This window comes from Nicrophorus vespilloides, unplaced genomic scaffold (assembly GCF_001412225.1).
Source record: "Nicrophorus vespilloides isolate i.1.1-1 unplaced genomic scaffold, Nicve_v1.0, whole genome shotgun sequence".
NCBI classification, from domain to species: Eukaryota; Metazoa; Arthropoda; class Insecta; order Coleoptera; family Silphidae; genus Nicrophorus; species Nicrophorus vespilloides.
The window spans coordinates 41,002-56,537 of NW_017097954.1; the positions used below are offsets into that span (position 1 = coordinate 41,002).

The 15,536-nt window shown below is 37.5% G+C and overlaps 2 protein-coding genes across 5 annotated transcripts; both read right to left on the bottom strand.

Moving 5' to 3' along the window:
• Nucleotides 1–979: 979 nt before the first annotated feature.
• LOC108561422 (1-acyl-sn-glycerol-3-phosphate acyltransferase alpha) lies at nt 980–9,297 on the bottom strand. Of its 3 annotated transcripts, none has more exons than XM_017919351.1 (5): nt 9,208–9,297; nt 1,909–2,089; nt 1,682–1,818; nt 1,274–1,615; nt 980–1,217 (listed from the first exon to the last, which is right to left on the bottom strand). In XM_017919351.1, the coding sequence occupies exons 2-5, from the start codon at nt 2,085–2,087 to the stop codon at nt 1,042–1,044; spliced, it is 834 nt and encodes a 277-aa protein (XP_017774840.1). In that variant the 5' UTR covers nt 2,088–2,089; nt 9,208–9,297; the 3' UTR covers nt 980–1,041. The 3 variants fall into 3 exon arrangements, with proteins under 3 accessions (XP_017774840.1, XP_017774837.1, XP_017774838.1); XM_017919348.1 differs by lacking the exon at nt 9,208–9,297 and adding an exon at nt 6,449–6,550; XM_017919349.1 differs by lacking the exon at nt 9,208–9,297 and adding an exon at nt 4,952–5,232 and having other exon boundaries at nt 981–1,217.
• An 815-nt stretch (nt 9,298–10,112) lies between these two features.
• LOC108561418 (zinc finger protein 436) lies at nt 10,113–15,187 on the bottom strand. Of its 2 annotated transcripts, none has more exons than XM_017919342.1 (3): nt 14,224–15,187; nt 12,484–13,663; nt 10,113–10,786 (listed from the first exon to the last, which is right to left on the bottom strand). In XM_017919342.1, the coding sequence occupies exons 1-3, from the start codon at nt 14,380–14,382 to the stop codon at nt 10,386–10,388; spliced, it is 1,740 nt and encodes a 579-aa protein (XP_017774831.1). In that variant the 5' UTR covers nt 14,383–15,187; the 3' UTR covers nt 10,113–10,385. The 2 variants fall into 2 exon arrangements, with proteins under 2 accessions (XP_017774831.1, XP_017774830.1); XM_017919341.1 differs by having other exon boundaries at nt 10,113–10,798.
• Between the last annotated feature and the right edge of the window lie 349 nt (nt 15,188–15,536).

Below are 15,536 nucleotides of genomic sequence, written 5' to 3' on the forward strand. Positions count from 1 at the left end.
AATACTAGTTAGTATTTTATTTTGATTATTATTATTTTTTTATATATCATTTTCACTTCAATTGGAAAACGTGATTTAGTTTTATATATAGGAAACGAAACGATGGTAAATAAATTTTCTAAATTACTTTTAAAATATTATTTTTTTTTCTTTCTTTTATCATTTTCAAAATTTACACAATCGCAATATATAAATCATCAAGGTTACGCAACCGATCTAATAGATGGAGGTAGGTGTATATATATATATATATTAATTTTAAATTGTTAATTTGTTGAAAAATTGACGATAGGTGTCGTAATTGATGATTCATATAATTACTTTGATCTTTCTACAATTAACACTTTGATTAATAGCATTTTGTAATTAAAGCTTTAATTAAGAAGAAGTAATTGTAACAGCGCCAAAATATGTAAACTTTTTTTTTTTTCACGATAAAGAGATTTTATATCAATTTATTTATTGATATAAATCTATTTCGGTCCTATTTCTACCACTTTCGGATTTAACAGCCACCACAAATTGTTGTTGGTTTTTTTGGGAATCGAACCAACGAACTTTCGTATTAGATTTTCGACCATAATGTAAATTGTTTGCTGTCAGTGTCATGGTTTATAATATTTCGCCATCTCTTAGCTTTTATGCAAAGGTCGTAGTTCAGCGCTGTTCCAATTGCTACTTTTCAATTAAGGCTATAATTAAGATTTGCTTTCATTGAAATATACGTCACTTAATTACCTAACAATTCTTATAATTGATTTGAAGTTTGAGTAATTATTTACTGAATTATGACTGGATATACATTACTTGAGAACGCCACCTAGCGAGATCATATATAGATTTCGAATTTTTAAATTTAATTTAATTGGTTTTATGCAATTATCGTTGCATTTTGGTAAAAATAAAAGAGAGAGTTTATTTAAAAATAATAGTATATTGTTTATTTAAAAAATATTAAGTATATATTATAACAGTTACTTATAATTTTATATAAATTTATCAAACATAGAGTATTAGTTAGTTAGTTAGTTAGTAATCAGTCTAGATGTCTTTAGATTTGTCAATGTTGTTGTTGGGCGTCGTCGTTGCGTGTTGCGCGTCTAAACTGTCCAAATGGTCCTGCATTATGTGATATGTCTTGTCTATCAGCTCTCCGATGTTCTCGCGCGATACTTGATCGGTGGCAATTGGTGGCAGAATCGACACCTCGATTGAACCTGTAAATTGCAAATAGTACAATAGTAGTAATTGATGTCAGTTACATGTTTAGTACCATCATCGAATCGCTTCGGTCCCAAGAACTTGTATCTGTTGACGATGATCGGCTGGATGGGACACTTTGAGGCGATGGCCAAGTGGAAGGCACCTTTCTTGAACGGCAGCAATTTCTCCTTCTGACTTCTCGTGCCTTCCGGGAACATCATCACTCTGGCCCTTCGGCTCCTGATGATCTCGCCGGTGCTGTTGATCGCATCCTGCGCTTTCACCCCGTTCAGTCGATCTATGAAGATCGTTCCCCAAAGCCATGCGGCCAAACCGAACGGCCAGATGTAGAAGATCTCTTTCTTGGAGATTACCGTGCACCTCTCCATCACCGGCCACAGCTCGGCCAAAACTGTTAAATTCAATTCAAAGTTACCGCAATGATCATCACAGAAATGATATGCACAAAATGACGCACCTATCAGATCGACGACGCTCTGGTGGTTGATGAGGACCACGCTGCCGCTTCCCTCCACGATGTTCTCTTTGCCCTTGATCTTAATGTCCAGGCCGAGCACGTACTTGGCGCAACAGCTCAAAGCCGCCGCCGGGAACCTGCAGGAATTCATCAACATTTTAGACCGGTTCTTTTAGATTACTTACTACCACCACCACCACCGCCTAGACTTATTAGATGATACTCACAGAGCGTTCTTGCTGCTCTTCGGCCTCAGCAGCATCAGAGGAATGGGACATGTTGCCGACACGAAACTGACCACCGCGTATATAGAGAATTTGATGTAGAACCTCGCCACCGAGCTGACCTTCCACGCCAAGATCAGCAACATCCACACGACGGCCAACGCCAAAACCCACTTGATCATATCTGCAACAAATACTCAATAAAAATCGTAACCTTCATTGGAAAAACAATCAAACAGCGACATACGACTGTCGATTTTTGGCATTTGCAAAAACCCATTCGATTAATCGAAAAACAATGAAAAACAATTCGGGTCAATTAAAGCAAGTCACATTTCAGAGGACCTTCAAAGTGTGAAAAGGTTTTCTCGTTTTCGCGCAACCCTGGCCCAAATAAACAAAATTTATAAAACAATTGCGTGCAGCTTTTATCATTCGAGCGCGCAACTCTATACTTCTGCGACGACTTTGATGTTCCTACATGCAAAATGCAGGTAGTAACGCAATACTATTACAACAATGGAAGCGAAATGTAAATAGACCGGAGTGTCGAATGTTCGACAGAAAGGATTATCGATAACGGGGGGATCGTAAATCATGCTCGAGTTGCCCACAACTATTCACGCACGGATCGGATCGATAGGGGTCCTCCTCTAACGAGATTACGCGCCGCTTATGTAACCGATCTGTCAGCGTTAATCCGAAGATTACGCAATTAAGCCCGCGTCGGGCTTAAACGCGATTATTCGGCAAATTTTTTTTTTTTGCTCTGTGCAAAATATTTACATGTTACAACGTTTGTCCGCGAAATTCACCAAAACAAAAGTTTGATGCGTTTCCTAGGAAACCAATAACAAATGAAGAAAAGCTTACACAACAATAACGAACAATTTGTTTTTATCTTGGCCGAAGCAAGCTGTCGCAACTAGATCACGAATGTTAACAAATGATTTCGAAACAGTCGCGTTTCATAGTACACACTCAAAACATAAAAGTGCACAATCAAATGCTACTATTGAAAATGTAAGTGCGAATTATACAATTATAGGTTTCAAGAGGTAAACAAATTCGATAATAAATGTTACACTAATTGTTCGTTCAAGCAAATTAACAACCGTTGCTATGGAAATGATATTGCAAATTAAATGCTAATTGTCAATTATAAAATTGCCATCGATTAGAGAATACCACTTGATTATTTAAAAAAAAAGAAAAACGGATGTATGAATAATGTAAATAGAATCTCAAATTATAGACGATTAAACTGAACGTAATATATACAATTACCGCGGCTTACGCAATTCGAATTACATATGCACAAAATCAAAGATGCCATTTTTTCGCGTATAGCTTTTGTTTATGACCAAAATATTCGTTTCTCCCTTGTCTGCGAAAAACAAAACAAGAAAACTAAGGCCACTCGACTTTTATCGCGCGCGTTTCTGCTCCTCCTTGGATACATCACACCACCGCATAACGTGATTCTATATATGTGTGTGACCCCGATGACCTTATGCATTCAACGCACATTTCCAGTACTATTTCTGATTACGTAATGGCTTAACACGGACAGATCGAGAGTCTACTCATCCAACGAAGATCACTCAGAAGAAACAAAGACTCACCATCATCATGAACAACTCAACATTTTTCAATTCGCTACCATTATTGAATTAAAACACATAAAAATAAACTAAAGCACTATTTTATGTCGAGATTATTTATATAAATATAATAGAGTGCAGACAGCTATAAATTTTATTTTCAGTGCACAATTTATTGCTCGGTTTTTATTGGGAACCGCAGTCAGCACCCATAAATAAACATCAATGAAGTATGTTGGAATAAAAAAAAAACTTCTTTAAAAGAGAATTCACAAAGAAAAGTAACAAGAAGTTTCTGTGTACTTAAGAAACGAAGATATATTGAACAAGGATTCTCACTTGCACTTCATAAGTAATTGAAATTTTAACGATACGAATCAGTTATTGAAGATTCTGCAATTACGAAGAAATTTCTTTTGAAATTGATTCAATTTTACTGTAGTGTTCAAAACTTTCTCTGTTCATGCTTGCATTTCCTTGAAAACCAAACGAACGGATGTGGCCTGTTGAATAATGAAAATAGAAGTGCGCTATGAAATATGTATGAAAGACAATAGGAATATTCAGTTAATTGTGTAAAAATTTAAATTGATCACTTCCCTAATTTCCTTATTGAATCCGTTACATTTAAATTGATTATTTCAATTCATTTGAATTCATAAGAATTAGAACAATATAAAAAAAACTTACTTATTGAATAATTCTTATCTGGTAGACTCGCAAACAAACAAAAAAACACAAAAGTTATTTACTTTTCTTTCTGTTTATATAACTGTATTTAATCCAACATTTAATCGATTTTCGAGATACGAACTTAAAGAGTTTTTTTAATTAAGAAACGGAACGCGTTTCGCACGAACAAAAAAAAAATGAGTCTCTGCGCGATCGAGAAGGCTTTAGTGTCAAGGTGACAATCGGCGCGACGAAAAAAAACACACACACACACACTCGCACGCGATTCGTATCGTATCCCAATGAACTCGAGTTACGCAACGAAAGCGTCTACTTTACGAACTCACCGAAAAATTCGCGTAAAGAGAGTTTTCTCTTATAATTCTTGTTTATTTTTCCCCGCGGAGCGAACAATTTGGAACAACCGACACGACGACAAAGCGAATTTTTTGACGTCTGTCGATAACAGCTGATTACAAAAGTAAAACAAAACAAAATAAAGAAATTAAGTTTGGTTGCAGTTATGGTGAAATCGGGTTCAAAGATGCAATTGCAACTATTACGTGTGTGTGCGATTTATCTACGAGTGCGAGATTAGTCTGGATTCGGATGCAATCGCGGAAAGTTTTCCGAGTAACTTCTCAAGTGACCACTCGAATTTTATTTTTTTGAGTGATTTATCGCGATATCGACGACAACAAACAAAAGAGAAGAAAAAAAAAACAAAAAGCACGTCTAGGAAGTGCGAGACAGACTGTTATCCAACTCACCGAAATAATAATGAACGGTATTTTGGATGATGCACGAACACGTGCGAATTTATCGTGTCTTCTTGGTGGCTCTGATGATGATGAGGGTTGTTGTAGTTGTTGTATAGAAACCGGTCCACGCTCGTTCTTTCGCACTGACTCGCTCGCTCATCCACCATCCGAGTCGGTTTCGGTTCGCGGCTCAACTGACCGACAACCGTCGTCCGACCGCGCAAATAAGTCACCGAATTTACTTAAGTTTTGCCTAGCTGATCCCTCCGACAAGTGGTTACATAAAAAACAAAACAAACAAAAGGTGGCTGGCGGCGGGCGACCGTTGCGCCGCTCCAAGGTTCGATCCGACCGACCAGAACATACCATCATCATACCAATGTACACCCACACAAACGAACACATCGCATGACGTTCTCGATTCCGTCTAATTGAATATCTCTCTCTCTGATCACTCTTTGGACTGTGGCTGAATCATCGACACGTACGACACGCGATTCGCAACAACAGCAAAAAAAAAAGAGAGTAGTCTCGTTACATAAATTTTTGCGATCGAAACAAAATTGGTACCTCGTAGCCGAATTGGCCGGTAGGTGGGAGTAGATATAAGTCAATTAATTTAATAAACAAGTGATTATCGCGCTAAGCCTTCTTGTCATTAGATAAGGTATTTAACGCGGTAAACAATTCATTATTTAATATTAATCAAAGGACAAAATTTCTGTCAATACCAAAATTATGAAATTTTATACCTTCTATTCTTCACATTTTATCAAATATCTTATATGAATTATAAAGCTAATATTGTATAATATTTACAGTTTTCATGTAATTCTCGGGTCGAAAATGATCATAATAAAATTATTAAACAAAATAAATAATTTTATAGTTCAGCAATTAGAAATGATTGCAATGAAAAAAATCTAATAAATTTTAAACGTTTGACTAACACGTGTTAATTATTAACTAATTAAATATTTTAATAGACAATAACATTAATAATTATTAACAATATTAATAGATCATAAATATATCAACATTTTCCCCATTAGAATAAACGTCACCTGACGTATTTTTTTTTGAAGTTTGACAGTTTACGAAAGTTAATCAATTTAGAGGTTCGAATTAAGTTGACATTTCTTATTTGTTGACGCACGAAATGAGAAGGCTGGTAAACATTTGTTTTGGCCATCAAACGAGTGACATTTAGCTGTCAATCGCGCAGATTTCGATTGAATCAACGCACTGACAAATGTACAAACTAATCGTAAACAACTAATATATGACAAATTGCTAAATATATACATTCTGCAGAATCTATTTACTTGAATTGGATTTTTTTTTATATTGCGTACATAAGAAATCAATTAATTATTCAATTATTCTATTTTTCAATTGACATTACGAAACATTGTCCGCCACTTAAGTGATAATAGTAATTAAGAAAAAAATATAAAAATGTAATGAATAATGCATGAACGAATCGTGAAAAAAAAAAACAATTACCTTTGAGTCTTCTATCTTGTTGTTTGTTTTCGTTTAGTCTCTTCGTAATGACGATCACAATATTTACACTTATGCACAGTGATGATCTGAATGCGAGAAGCGGGCTATAGTTATACTTATATATACGCGTGGAAATGTCGCGAAATCCGCAAAAAAAAGGGGAACGAAAAAGCGTGGCGCTCGTTAGATAACGTTCAGTAGCTGGAGATAACATTCAGTCTGTTCCCGGCGAATAACAATAAAGTCAACTTTCAATCGAAAAGTCGGCTGTGGAAAGTTGTCATCGCAAACAAAAGCCAGCTCCAAAGTCTGTCGAAAAATTTGTTTTATCGACGCTTTCATTAAAATCTACCCGCATTAATCACCGTCGTTCGAGTGGTTAAAGTCTCGAATATAAATATATATATTTATCGGATTTGGATTAGGCTTACTTTGGAAGATTATCGTTTTGCTTTTGGAGATGAAGTTTTTCGAAAACTTCTATTGATTTTGAAATTCTGATGATGATTTTGCAGAAGACACGATTCATGTTCAGAGAGCAGGAAAAGCGATTCTCCCTTTCTTCTTCTTCAATGTGGCCCTAATGAAGCCAACGCGTCTGATAAGGATGAAATATCTACGTTGCCTAGGTAATCTAGGGTGAAAACATCAATTTAGGTTGCATACATATTTAACGATTAAACGTCAGTGTCAAATTGACAGATTGTGACGTTGGTTTAGGGAATTCGCCAATTTTATGTCATCATTTTCCCCAAGACATTATTTTCATAATTTTGGTGATATCATTCTGAAATGGATTAATTAAAACATGCGTAAAAATAACTATCGTCGTGCGATTATCATTCGTCCACCTGTCCGACCAAAGTTAATTAGACACTTCAAAGGTCGCCGCATCGCACACATTCATAATTCAATTAGATTTCGATTGATTGCGCCCAGTGCAATTACGTGCCACTCTTCGTGTTCTTGAAATTGATCGAAAGCAAGCGCGCGCGAAGAGTTAAGCGCGAACCGTTGTCCAACCAACTGTTGTATTGTATTTGGCTTTTTCTATTTTTGTGAAGGGTCGTGAACGAAGGGTTCAAATGCCACAGGTCGGCGAGTGCCGACAAAGTGTAAATAATACACACACACACATACACACACAGTCGCTTATCCCAAGCATTGATCGATCTTCTACAGATTGAATTACAAATAAACAAAAAACAAACGAAACAATTTCGTATCTTGTTGTGATTTCATTTTTTTTTACGTTGTCCACGCGTAAATGTCGCATTTTTTTCGCGACAACTGCGTCTGAAATTATCAAGTAGGTGATTCACATTTAAGTTAATTGTTTTTTTTTGTTTTGTTTTGTTCAAATGAATCTGGAACAAAAAAAAAAGATTTTGAGAATCGCTAATTAAAATAATAATAATAATAAATACGTTTAATGTGAACGACTTCTTGAGCTTATCGTTGTTTTCCATGGAAACAATAAAACATTATTAATAAATATTGATATGCAATATATTGCTATAAACAATGAGATAACTTGCATATGTTTCAAAGGTCACTACGAATAATTTTTATTATTTTGTGTGATATTTCTTCTTTTTTTTTTGTTGTTAAAATCAAGTGGTGTGAAATAATGTTAAAAACAAAAGTAAATAGAATATTAATGTATCAATTGTACTTTTAAACCAAAAATGTTTACTGCAAAAATTCCTGCATTTATTTTGATGCGATAGTGGTCAAATGGGTCAAGGAAAAACACTTTCCTACATTGATAAACTTCCGTTTATTTGTTGATTTCAAACATAAAATTGATTGATTCAATGAATTGCAATTTGATTGCGAATTGATTTGAAATACCAACGAAACTTATGATTTCGTCAATTGTGACAATATAGCGAAATAACAGCTAAAAGTTATCGCGGAAATTAGCAACGATAAGGTGACCGCGCAATTTTCAACAGTTACGTAAATTACCGTGACGCAATTTCCTTATTCTACTATTACCGTTCACAATACGTGCACAATACAAAAGAAAATCACTAAAAAAATAAAACGTGTGCAGTTTATTTTTAATTAATTTGTTGTAATGAGTCAGTTTTGCACGAAATCTGAACTTAGATATGTGCAAAAATATAATAATAATATGAAAGAAACGATACGAAATTTCACATTCAAATTGAATGGGGCGAGAGAAGACGTGGACGTTTCACAATTAATTCGTGCTTTGTTCCGTAATTGCGTCGATTAATGTATTTGTTATTGTCATACAAATGGCGGGAAGCGAACAATTTGACGTTTGTTCGAATAGCAAGAGGACAACAAAAGGTTGATGATTCGCCTTATTTAAATTGAATATTACAATTGCATTAAACGTGAAACGAAATGAATCTGTCTTGAAACTGTTGTGTTGGATGTCTCTCTGTGTTGCAGGCTTCGTATTATTTAATTGACAGATGTAAAACATGGACAAATTTGATCTTCAACTATTGTTGACAAAAAAAGGGTAGTGTCTAAGTAAAGTGTGGAAGGGCGTGCGGATTTTAAAAGTGCAATGCGCTTTACGGTTAATGGAATTGACCTAACGTTAAGTTCATTCATGCATTTGATGAGGAGATGCGATGAGATCAATAGCGAGAGAACGAGGTCCTCCCGTTTGTGTCTAGAAGGTCTTTGGGGGTATTGTTAAGAGATTGTAAAGAAGTAGGTTTACAAGTGGGGTTAAAGTAATTGAATATATATATATATATATAGATAGATCTTACCTACGAGAGGTAGTTCGTAAGTGATTTCGCTTTTTGTTTTTCTTTGTCTTTTGTTTACTCTTTTTGTTTTGTTTTACTGTAAATGTGATCCAAAATAAAGAGCGGGTCACGATCACGTCGCAGCACCTATATTATGGTTCTTTGATGACCACCTTCCAGCCAGCTACCGCTAGACATTACAACTAACTGACGTGTTATTGTTTGATCCTATCTTTATTTATTTCTTCGTTTTCTCTCTTCCTTTCCGTTTCTGCTGTGTGTGCTACGATGTGCACAATCTGAACTCTCCGATGCGAGGTGCGCGTTCGTTCCTCTTCACCTCTCGTGGAGGTTGCCAGCCGCCGAGATGCTGGATACTGTGGTTACCATGGAAACGCAACGATTGGACATGAACAGGTGCGCACTCTTCGGTTTCATTCATTCATTCATTCGGTGAAAACTAGACCAACTGAAGCCGACTTTTTATCAATGGGATGTATCGAACGCAGGCAGCGTTTCCCAAAATGTAAAAGAAGCGACCTCTGAACATTTTTTTTCGATTTTCCTTACAGATATCTGCAGATGATGTTACGTAATCATTATTTTAAATTTACCTGCATTATAGGCAACCTTGTTAACACGAAGTTTTCAATTTTTTTTTAATTTAAATTCCTACAGTTTACGGATCACTTGATTAGAAATTAATTTGTTATCAAAGCTCTTTCTGTACACAATAGATGGCTCTTAATTTAAACTCATAAACCAATGAAAATCCTTCATATTTAAATGTTAAAATTGGATTTCAATTAAAATTGTTTTCACTTTACAATCGATTTTATTTATACATACAAATGAATTTATACAATATATTTATTAATATGTATGTAACATTTATTATTATTTCATAATAAAATTAATTTATCCATTACTCAAAATGTCCATAAAAAATATCTTCCTTTCTTCTTGTATGAAACCAATTTTCCGCTTTGTTCTTTGCGTATATACAATGTAGATATAATCAATTATCTGACCTAAACAACTACTACTTTGTAGGTAATTTTTTATATTCTCTGTCTCATTCTCTCGAATTCGAAAATGTACCGATCGTGTCTTCTGGTGGGTCGGATCGGCCTTTTCAAATACTTTACTCTTGTTTTTCTCTTTTCCTTTCAGTAAGATTCGTTTCGTACGTTCTGCGTTTAGATGAGATTGCTGTATGTCAGATCGGGATCGTCGTCGCGCGTGTGCGTCTTCATGTGATGGACGAGTCCGTCCTTGCGATTGAATGAGGCACCGCATATCATGCAGATGTGCTCCTTGTTCACGTCGTGTATCCTCGCGTGTCGCACCAGCTTGTCCTTGCGGCCGAAGCACTTGCTGCAGCTGCTGCACTTGAACGGTTTCATCCCGGTGTGCGTCGCCATGTGACGCTCCAGCTCCCTCTTCCGCATGAAACCCTTCGTGCAGACTGTGCAGCTGAACGGTCTGTTCCCTGTGTGGATGCCGCGATGAAGATGGAGACCTTCGGCGCTCGAGAATCGCTTGTGGCACTGCCCGCAAGGGAATCGCTTAACTCTCTCCGGTGTCTCCTCTTGGCCACCTGCAACAGAATCTTAATCAAATATAAGTTTACACCTAATCATCTTCGCAATATTGAAAAATAAAGAGTAGTAACCATGACTACCAAAGTATTGACGTACTTAATAATTAAATAAACAAGTGAGTTGGAGTATCCATGACTACTATAGACTGTTTCGGGTATATATGTGACAGGTCACTTGTCAGATAGGACTAGATTACAGAGCTCGTTAACATAATGATCTTCGTGTTAGTTAAGGCTCATTCTATCAAGTTGATTTAATGTAGAGCCTAGACAATTAAAGCTAATCCTCTGCACAAAGATAATCTGCCATATAATACTTTAATGATGATACAACAGAGTAATAAAGGTTTTACAGAATAGAGAGGTTCATTTCAAAAGTTTATTGGTATATATAAAAAAAAATATAGATAATAGCAATGAATAATAAAATAATAATAATATTAAATGCGTAAGCATTCTAACAGGAACAACAACAAAAATATCTAATTAATTATTAACTAATTTTTGAACTGGATGTGTACGTAATGTTTTTTGGAAGAGATTTAGAAAAATTACTTCGGTTAACAATCAAATCGAAGGACCTCGTGCATATTCGTAAATATTTCAATCTAATTCGTAAATATTTTGCAGGAAACTCTTCGATCGTCGTGAACAACAAAATGAAATAAATAAAAGAAACAAACAAACAAGAAAATTGAAAAACAAAGTTAACTTTGTCAAATAATAACAACGATTAGTGTGGACTCGAACCTCTCCGATCCACGAAAACTGTATGCTAAATGCCAATTTGCATTTCCTGTTTTCTAACGATTAATAATTTTACTGAAAAATTCAATTTGTCAATTTCTAGCCCCTAATATTCGAAAAGTTCGAATAAAATACTTTTCGGTGAATGTATTACTTGTAACTTCATTTTGTACCATTTCATATCAATTTGGCTTTTTCTTTTCCAATAAATACTCTGCTCGTTTGTAATTCACAGCTGGCTGCAGTCTTCCAACAAACCTTTCAACTAGTCCCACCACATTCTGTTAACTATTTAAAGTACGTGCGTTTAATAGAAGTGGGATAACTTTGATGTTATTTAAATTGTATAATGTTATCATGTCATGTTTTTGGAAGTCTCGTGATTTTGGGATAAAGCAACTTCAACTTTTAATCGATTTCCTTGAAATAGAATCGAGGAAACTTCTGGTCAACAATCAGTGCCTAAAAAAAATTTGAGAGGGAACACTAATATTAAAGGTCAAAAGTTGATGTTGCCATTTCCACTGTGCAAGAAGCGTGTGTCGGACAGTAATTTGACGCTTCCGGAAACATCAACTTTTTATTTTAGTGGATATTTTGGATTCGGACTTGAGGTGGGGTTGTTCTATTTTCTTTTTTTTTTTTGAAGAAATAAAAAGTTGATGTTGTTGGATCCGGTGCGTCCGGAAGCGAAAATTTATTGTCATTAACAGTGTGTTGTATAAAGTATGTTTAACCATTATGCTGTTTTCGATATAGAGAGAGAGAGCCGAAGGGTCCGGGTTGCGATTTAACGTCGTGTTGAAGAATCTTTGTCAAGTTGAATTAGATTGAGGGAGGGAGGAAGGGAGGTAGGTAGGAAGGGTTTTTGTTTGCGGCTTCGAGTCGATATCAAAAAAGGCACTTTGGCATTTGCTTGTGATGTGATGTCTTTAAATGTTATTTACCGTTCTCCGATTCTTGATTCGAGAAGCTATCGCCGGTAATGTGCTCGGGCACCTGGGGGAAGGCGTCCTTCGCCTCCTGATCATCGCCCATCGGCATGTCCGGTTCGGTGTTGATCTGCTCGATCTGATCGTCGTGAGTGAACGGATCGATGTTGATGATCATGTTCTCCGTGCTCGGCCACTCCGGTTTGCTGTCCTCCTCTTTGTTCTCGATGTTGTTCTCGTTGCTGTCCTGATTTATAAAACCGTACTCAGTTGCCATAGATTCGCGCGCCTTCTTCTTATCCGGTGCTTTATCCGACGATGCCGTCGGTGCGGCAGCTGCGGTGGCAGGGAAATGCCTCTTCTGATGCCTCAGCAGTTTATCTTTGCGTCCAAAGCTCAGATGGCAATGTTGGCACTTGAAGGGCTTGATGCCTGTGTGAGTGACCGCGTGCCTGGTCAACTCCAACTTCGAGATGAACGTCTTCGGGCAGGTCGGACAGACGAACGGCTTCTGACCTTTGTGGATGCGGATGTGCTTCGAGAGGTTCGTGTTGCGCGAGAACGACTTGAAGCATATGTGACATGTGAACGGTTTGATTCCTGTGTGAACGATCGTGTGCTTCCTGAGGTCGGAGCGGCGCGCGAACGTCCGCTCGCATTCAGGACAATTGTACGGTTTGTCGTTCTGGTGGACGCTCTTCAGATGAGCCGAATACTGGAGTCTGTCTGCGAAGTTCATGCCGCAGAGGCTGCACTCGTAGGGCACGACGTTGTTGTGGTCGGCTGTTTCGTGGTTGCCGCAGTCAGTCTTGTCGGTGAACGCTCTATCACAGAATTTGCACATGAACACGTTGCGGAACTCGCACAGGTCGTTCGTCTCGTTATCACTGTTGTGATGATCGACGATTGCGTGACCTATTACACCTCCTCCTCCACCGTTCACCTCCGACTCGTAATCGCTCTCATAGTCAAGAGTGTTCGGATCCACGACCATGACGACATCTCCACCAGCTTCCGGAGGTGCACCACCACCGTTCACAGCTGCGAACGGCTGCGGCACTTGCTTCGCCAATCCATTTATCTGCCTCAGCGTTGCATCAGACACGAAGCATTGCTGACGAAACTCCAGGCAAAATTCAATTTTGTACAAACAACGATGGCATATCGAATTTGGCAGACCATCTCCAAATTGGATCTGCAAACAAAAAACAATATGTTAAAACTACAATGAACAAGACCAACAACTAGCATTAAACAATTAAGAACTCTTTTCATAAAATGAACTTAATTCATGAGTAAATTAAAAATATAATTTTCAACGTAGAACAATTTTGAATATTTGATGTAGGCAACCAAATGTACCCCAACTACGTTTACTTTGGTGAGGTTGGCAATTGTTTTTCTTTGGCGCCATGCGCCTACGCACATGTTGGGATGACAGACGGATTTTCTCCTCGGGATGATGAAAATGGAGGAAAAATGGGAAACCCACGAATTCCAGGAAAATGATTATGTGTAAATAGGTGTAAATCGAAGACTATTGAATTATTTAATTGTAGTTTATGGTGAATGCTATATAGTTCTTTGTTTGCGCAGGGATTTCGATCGGGTTTGACGTTAGGTAAATGTCAGATGGTGTGTGTGTGTTCGTGCGACAGATAAAGCAAGATGGAGATACAATTCTGGCAGATTTAACCAACAAATGCGCGAGGATGGGCTCATGCCAATAGCAAGAAATAAACGTATTTTCCGTACCTCTAGAGCCGTGCAATCCATTATCTTCCTGGAGATGCTCTTCTCCTTGCCCTGGATGTGGTTGAATATACCGAGCATGAAGCCATCTCGTTGCATGCAAAGCCTGCATATGGTTGTGTAACCGCTCCAATCCTCGTTCGTCGCCGTCGTGCCGTTCATGTTGACGTTATTATATATTTGCCGAGTTCGTCGGATGATTATGATCCTTTGTTTGTTTGTGTCCAAATGTTTCGTTCACGGGGATCCAGCCACTCCCGGAGTCTCCACCGCCGTTTGTTTGTTTGTTGTTGTTGTTGCTGCTGCCGTTGTTTCTCGCAACGAATCCTATCTGTACCGAGGGGATACGGAACGGCCGCCGCGCGCTGAACAAAAAAACACGCTTGTCTTTTCGGTTGTTATCGAAGCGACGACTCGATGCTGAATATTCAGTGTGTGTGTGTTTTCGGGGCATTTACTGGGGGGGTCACTCTGCCTTCTCGCAAGACACTTACTTCACCACTGAAAAAAGGGCGACCCTCGGTGCTAGGCTTGCGCGCGTGGCCCCCTTTTGCCGTGGCCCGAGACATCTGTCCGCTGCTGCACTGCTCGTCTCGTCGTCCTCGTCACCTCTTCCGTTGGCGGGGCTTTCAAACACGCTCACGTAACACAACACACACTGCTCTCCCCGATTTCCGCCACCCCCGGAATCCACATCATTTCAACCCCTTTTCCTCGTCCTCCTCCACATCTCGTCAAATTTTCAACAACAATTTGCGTAAAAAAAAAAACAACAAATAAAACAAAACTTATATTGCCTTGACTACAAGAAGACATGTAAACAGCAACCGAAAAAAAAAGCGAATATCGATCGAATTTGTTTCACGCAACGGACTCTTGACGGATGCAGTCCACTTTGTTGCAATTACTAAAAATAACATGCCAAAATCGTAAATATTAAAGAGAAGAGAACTTTCCACCTACATTTCCCCCCATTTATTAATCTTATCTAAGAAATCAATATTGATTCACAGAAATAAATGACTTTCACGAATAAGACTTTAAGAAATCTCTTGAAGGTTCTCACGATTTGCTCCAAGCAAACATTGCAATCTTTTAAATATAAATAAATGAACTTGTGATAAATTGCACTTATCTGTAACATCACATTTTTATATACATTGTTACGTTTTCTCGCGAAATCAATACTGCTGTGTGTTTGTTGCCAGTCAATTGTTTCTCATGTATAAGAGTACGATTTGTATAGGAATCGACAGATGCATTCTCACGGAACGCAAACTATTTGTAGCAAACAAATGCCTTCTTGCATATAAACA